This window comes from Salmo trutta, chromosome 8, assembly GCF_901001165.1.
Source record: "Salmo trutta chromosome 8, fSalTru1.1, whole genome shotgun sequence".
Lineage (NCBI taxonomy): Eukaryota > Metazoa > Chordata > Actinopteri > Salmoniformes > Salmonidae > Salmo > Salmo trutta.
In genome coordinates, this window is record NC_042964.1 from 2,095,460 (window position 1) to 2,102,569 (window position 7,110).

General features: G+C 49.5%; 1 protein-coding gene across 1 annotated transcript in view; it reads left to right on the top strand.

Moving 5' to 3' along the window:
- LOC115199195 (dachshund homolog 2-like) overlaps positions 1 to 2,639 on the top strand; it is a 57,183-nt gene extending 54,544 nt beyond the window's left edge. Inside the window, exons 2-3 of the mRNA XM_029761823.1 lie at positions 1,270 to 1,385; positions 2,566 to 2,639. Of these exons, the coding sequence (XP_029617683.1) occupies positions 1,270 to 1,385; positions 2,566 to 2,639 (190 nt within the window). The remainder of the gene's footprint in view (positions 1 to 1,269; positions 1,386 to 2,565) is intronic.
- Positions 2,640 to 7,110: the final 4,471 nt, after the last annotated feature.

A 7,110-nucleotide genomic window follows, 5' to 3' on the forward strand; every position in this document is an offset into this window, starting at 1 on the left:
GCTCTGTTGCAGCTGACCGGGAGACCCATGTGGCGGCGCACAATTGGCCCAGCGACGTCCGGGTTAGGGGAGGGTTTGGCCCAGCAGGGCTGTCCTTGTCTCATCGCGCACTAGCGACTCCTGTGGCGGGCCGGGCGCAGTGCACGCTGACACAGTCGCCAGGTGTACGGTGTTTCCTCTGATACATTGGTGCGGCTGGCTTCCGGGTTAAGTGGGCGTTGTGTCAAGAAGCAGTGCGGCTTGGTTGGGTCGTGTTTCGGAGGACGCACGGCTCTCGACCTTCGCCTCTCCTGAGTCCATATGGGAGTTGCAGCAATGAGACAAGACTGTAACTACCAATTAGGGAGAAAAAAGGGTCATAAAAAATGTATACAAATATGCAGAATTAGGCCGATACCCGCTAATTATCAAAATCCAGAAAAGAGCTGTTAAATTCTAATTCCAATTTATTTATTTTCCCTTTTGTACTTTAACCATTTGCACATCGTTACAACACTGAATATAGACATAATATGACATTTGAAATGTATATTATTTTTAAACTTTTGTGAGTGTAATATTTACTGTTGTTATTGTTTATTTCACTTTTGTTTATTATCTATATGTGTTTTCCATGCCTGTAAAGCCCCCTTTGAATGGAAAGTGAATTGAGAGGGAGAGAGAAAGAGAGAGAGAAGACTAGGGGATAGAGGGAGAGAGAGAAGACTAGGGGATAGAGGGAGAGAGAAGACTAGGGGATAGATAGAGAGAGAGAGAAGACTAGGGGATAGAGAGAGAGAGAGAGAAGACTAGGGGATAGAGGGAGAGAGAGAGAAGACTAGGGGATAGAGGGAGAGAGAGAGAAGACTAGGGGATAGAGGGAGAGAGAGAGAAGACTAGGGGATAGATAGAGAGAGAGAAGACTAGGGGATAGATAGAGAGAGAGAGAAGACTAGGGGATAGATAGAGAGAGAGAGAAGACTAGGGGATAGAGGGAGAGAGAGAGAAGACTAGGGGATAGAGGGAGAGAGAGAGAGATGAGAAGACTAGGGGATAGAGGGAGAGAGAGAGAAGACTAGGGGATAGAGGGAGAGGAGAAATTAAGGGACCATGTCTGAAAGACAATTCATGACCTCTTCAACATTACGTGTTACCTTTCCTTTTTCTTGTACAGACACATACACATACCTTTCACCTGTGTGTGTGTGTCTGTCTGTATGTGTGTATCTGTGTCTGTGTTCTTGTGCCTTTTAATTTGTCAAGTCTTTCTTTTCTCCCCCCCCCTCTCAGCTCTCGTCCGGGCCGGCCTCCAAAGCACTCTGTTGGGGGAGGGATTCAGGAAAGCTCCAGGCTTCTCCATCCTGGGGTTCACGGCCTGCTGTCACCTGGCATGCTCTCTCACAAAGGTAAGACTGGGAGGTGTGTGAGAGAGAGAGAGAGAGAGAGAGAGAGAGAGAGAGAGAGAGAGAGAGAGAGAGAGAGAGAAGACTAGGGGAGAGAGGGAGAGAGAGAAGACTAGGGGATAGAGGGAGGGAGCGAGAGAAGACTAAGACTAGGGGATAGAGTGAGGGAGGGAGGGAGAGAGAGAGAAGACTAGGGGATAGAGGGAGGGAGGGAGAGAGAGAAGACTAGGGTATAGAGGGAGAGAGAGAAGACTAGGGGATAGAGGGAGAGAAAACTAGGGGAGAGAGAGAAGACCAGGGATAGAGAGAGAGAGAGAGAGAGAGAGAAGACTAAGGGATAGACGGAGAGAGAAAGGATTTGAAATCCATAGCATGACTTCAGAAGGAGAGAAGGGGAGAGAGAAACAGGAGTCCCGCTGAAGTAGATTGGTGACTCATAACCCCAATTTTTAAGAACGGAGACAAATTTGACCCTAACAATTACAGAGGCATTTGTGTGAACAGTAACCTGGGGAAGGTTTTCTGTAATATTATCAATGTAAGAGTTCTAAACTTCCTTAATAAGTACAATGTCTTGAGTAAAAGCCAAATTGGATTTATACCAAAACATCGCATGACCATATTTACGCTCTATACACCCTGATAGATAAACATGTTCATCAAAATAAAACCAGCTTGCATGCTGGCTTTGTCTTATTTTACAAAAAGCATTTGATTCCATTTGGCATACAGGACTGTTCTACATAGTTATTGAAAGTGGTGTAGGGGGTAAAACATATGACATAGTTAAATCAATGTATGCTGGCAATACGTGCTGCATTAAAATTGGCAAGAAAAGATCAGAATTCTTTAACCAGAGACGAGGCCTTCGCCAGGGTTGCAATCTGAGCCCTGCACTCTTCAATATTTACATCAACGAAATTGGCCACTATTCTAGAAAAATCCTCAGCCCCTGGTGTTAGTCTCCACGAGGGAGTTTTCAGTTGTTATCGTGACTGCTGTATACATTCCACGTCAGGACAATAAAAATAAAAAGCTGGTTCTTAACGAACTGTAAAAGGCTTTAAACAAGCAGGAAACCATGCACCCAGAGGCTGCTATTATGGTCGCCGGCGATTTTAATTCGGAGACACTAACGACACGTGATGCTCAACTTCCATCAACACATCTCCAACACCACCAGGGGGCGATAAATACCGTCTCCAACACCACCAGGGGGCGATAAAGACCGTCTCCAACACCACCAGGGGGCGATAAAGACCACTGCTATTCTACCCACAAACAAGCGTACAAGGCCCTCCCTCTTCCACCGTTCAGCAAATCAGATCATGACTCCGTACTCTTGCTTCCTGTTTACAAGCAGAAACTCTAACAGGAAGTATCCATGACTCGCTCCTTTGAGAAAACGGTCACCAGAATCGGAGGGTATGCGGACTGTTTAGCTAGCGCTAATTGGAGAATTTTTTAGAGACTCCATGATAATGTTGATGAGCTAACCGTCTCCGTCACCGGATTCATTAGAAAATGCATCAGCGACGTTGTCCCCACGGGGAAGGTTCACTGCTTCTCCAATCAAAAGCCCTGGATTAACACAGAGGTTGGTGCTAAACTAAAGGACAGGGCTACCACACACAGAGCTATCGTAGACAACCCTGAGGTTACCACACACAAAGCTATCCCAGACAACCCTGAGGATACCACACACAGAGCTATCCCAGACAACCCTGAGGCTACCACACACAGAGCTATCCCAGACAACCCTGAGACTACCACACACAGAGCTATCCCAGACAACCCTGATGCTACCACACACAGAGCTATCCCAGACAACCCTGATGCTACCACACACAGAGCTATCCCAGACAACCCTGATGCTACCACACACAGAGATATCCCAGACAACCCTGAGGTTACCACACACAGAGCTATCCCAGACAACCCTGAGGCTACCACACACACAGAGCTATCCCAGACAACCCTGATGCTACCACACACAGAGCTATCCCAGACAACCCTGAGGCTACCACACACAGAGCTATCGTAGACAACCCTGAGACTACCACACACAGAGCTATCCCAGACAACCCTGAGGCTACCACACACAGAGCTATCCCAGACAACCCTGAGGCTACCACACACAGAGCTATCGTAGACAACCCTGAGGCTACCACACACAGAGCTATCGTAGACAACCCTGAGGCTACCACACACAGAGCTATCCCAGACAACCCTGAGGCTACCACACACAGAGCTATCGTAGACAACCCTGAGGCTACCACACACAGAGCTATCCCAGACAACTCTGAGGCTACCACACACAGAGCTATCCCAGACAACCCTGAGGCTACCACACACAGAGCTATCCCAGACAACCCTGAGACTACCACACACAGAGCTATCCCAGACAACCCTGAGGCTACCACACACAGAGCTATCCCAGACAACCCTGATGCTACCACACACAGAGCTATCGTAGACAACCCTGAGGCTACCACACACAGAGCTATCGTAGACAACCCTGAGACTACCACACACAGAGCAATCCCAGACAACCCTGAGACTACCACACACAGAGCTATCGTAGACAACCCTGAGACTACCACACACAGAGCTATCGTAGACAACCCTGATGCTACCACACACAGAGCTATCCCAGACAACCCTGATGCTACCACACACAGAGCTATCGTAGACAACCCTGAGACTACCACACACAGAGCTATCGTAGACAACCCTGATGCTACCACACACAGAGCTATCCCAGACAACCCTGATGCTACCACACACAGAGCTATCCCAGACAACCCTGATGCTACCACACACAGAGCTATCCCAGACAACCCTGAGGCTACCACACACAGAGCTATCCCAGACAACCCTGAGGCTACCACACACAGAGCTATCCCAGACAACCCTGAGGCTACCACACACAGAGCTATCGTAGACAACCCTGAGACTACCACACACAGAGCTATCCCAGACAACCCTGATGCTACCACACACAGAGCTATCGTAGACAACCCTGAGGCTACCACACACAGAGCTATCCCAGACAACCCTGAGACTACCACACACAGAGCTATCCCAGACAACCCTGAGACTACCACACACAGAGCTATCCCAGACAACCCTGATGCTACCACACACAGAGCTATCGTAGACAACCCTGAGGCTACCACACACAGAGCTATCCCAGACAACCCTGAGACTACCACACACAGAGCTATCCCAGACAACCCTGAGGCTACCACACACAGAGCTATCGTAGACAACCCTGAGACTACCACACACAGAGCTATCGTAGACAACCCTGAGGCTACCACACACAGAGCTATCCCAGACAACCCTGATGCTACCACACACAGAGCTATCCCAGACAACCCTGATGCTACCACACACAGAGCTATCGTAGACAACCCTGAGGCTACCACACACAGAGCTATCGTAGACAACCCTGAGGCTACCACACACAGAGCTATCGTAGACAACCCTGAGGTTACCACACACAGAGCTATCCCAGACAACCCTGATGCTACCACACACAGAGCTATCCCAGACAACCCTGAGACTACCACACACAGAGCTATCGTAGACAACCCTGAGACTACCACACACAGAGCTATCCCAGACAACCCTGATGCTACCACACACAGAGCTATCCCAGACAACCCTGAGGCTACCACACACAGAGCTATCCCAGACAACCCTGAGACTACCACACACAGAGCTATCCCAGACAACCCTGAGACTACCACACACAGAGCTATCCCAGACAACCCTGAGGCTACCACACACAGAGCTATCCCAGACAACCCTGAGGCTACCACACACAGAGCTATCCCAGACAACCCTGAGGCTACCACACACAGAGCTATCCCAGACAACCCTGAGGCTACCACACACAGAGCTATCCCAGACAACCCTGAGGCTACCACACACAGAGCTATCGTAGACAACCCTGAGACTACCACACACAGAGCTATCCCAGACAACCCTGATGCTACCACACACAGAGCTATCGTAGACAACCCTGATGCTACCACACACAGAGCTATCCCAGACAACCCTGATGCTACGACACACAGAGCTATCCCAGACAACCCTGAGACTACCACACACAGAGCTATCCCAGACAACCCTGATGCTACCACACACAGAGCTATCCCAGACAACCCTGAGGCTACCACACACAGAGCTATCCCAGACAACCCTGAGGCTACCACACACAGAGCTATCCCAGACAACCCTGAGACTACCACACACAGAGTTATCCCAGACAACCCTGATGCTACCACACACAGAGCTATCCCAGACAACCCTGAGGCTACCACACACAGAGCTACCCCAGACAACCCTGAGGCTACCACACACAGAGCTATCGTAGACAACCCTGAGACTACCACACACAGAGCTATCGTAGACAACCCTGAGGCTACCACACACAGAGCTATCCCAGACAACCCTGATGCTACCACACACAGAGCTATCCCAGACAACCCTGATGCTACCACACACAGAGCTATCCCAGACAACCCTGAGGCTACGGCCGAAGAAAGGAACAAGTACAAGAAGATCCCGCTATGACCTCCGCAGAGCCATCAAACTAGCTGAAGGACAATATAGGAACAAGGCAGAATCATATTACACAGGCTCCGATGCCCGCCTCACGTGGCAGGGGGCTACAGTCCATTATGGATTACAAAGGGAAGACCCAACAGTGATCTGCCCAATGATGCCTCTCTACCAGATCAACTCAATGCATTTTATGCACGCTTTGACAAAAACAACAACATCCTGCTGGATGTGAGGGCCGTCACCGACCCAGGGGACTGGGTGATCTCTCTCTCTGAGTCCGACGTGAGAAGGTTCTTTAATCAGGTCAAGGGCCCCGACGGTATTTCAGGGTGCGTTCTCAGAGCATGCTCAGAACAGCTGGCTGGCACATTCACGGTAATTTTCAACCTCTCCTCGTCCCAGTCTGTAATTCCCCACATGTTTTACGATGACCCCAACAATCCCTGTTCCTAAGACCTCTAAGGCTTCATGCCACAATGACTACCACCCTGTAGCACTCACATCTGTCATCATGAAGTGCTTTGAAAGGCTGGTTATGGCTCACATCAACTCCATCATCACAGACACCTTAGACCCACTCCAATTTCCATACCGCCCCAACAGTGCCATAGATGACGCAATCTCAATTGTACTCCACACCGCCCTCACCCACCTGGACAAAAAGAAACACCTATGTGAGAATGCAGCTCAGCGTTCAACACCGTTATCCCCTCCGAGCTCGTCACCAAGCTTAGGACTCTGAGAGCATCTTGACTGGCTGCATCACTGCTTGGAATGGCAATAACACCGCCATTGATCGCATGGTGCTACAGAGGGTGGTGCGGACAGCCCAGTACATGACTGGGGCCGAGCTCCCGGCCATCCAGGACCTCTACGCCAGGCGGTGTGAAAAGAAGGACCGGAAAATTGTCAAAAACCCCAACCACCCAAGCCACAGACCTTTTATCTCTTCAATAGCTAACAAAATAGATACACGGACCGAGTTTACCTTGTATCTTTATTGACCATTTATTTCAGTATTTGCACTGCCTTTATGCACACTCACAGGGCCCTACACACTCACACACACACACACACCATCATCTGATCACTCACACATAATATGCCCAGACATTTATACTGACTCTACACACCCTCACACTCACTCACATAC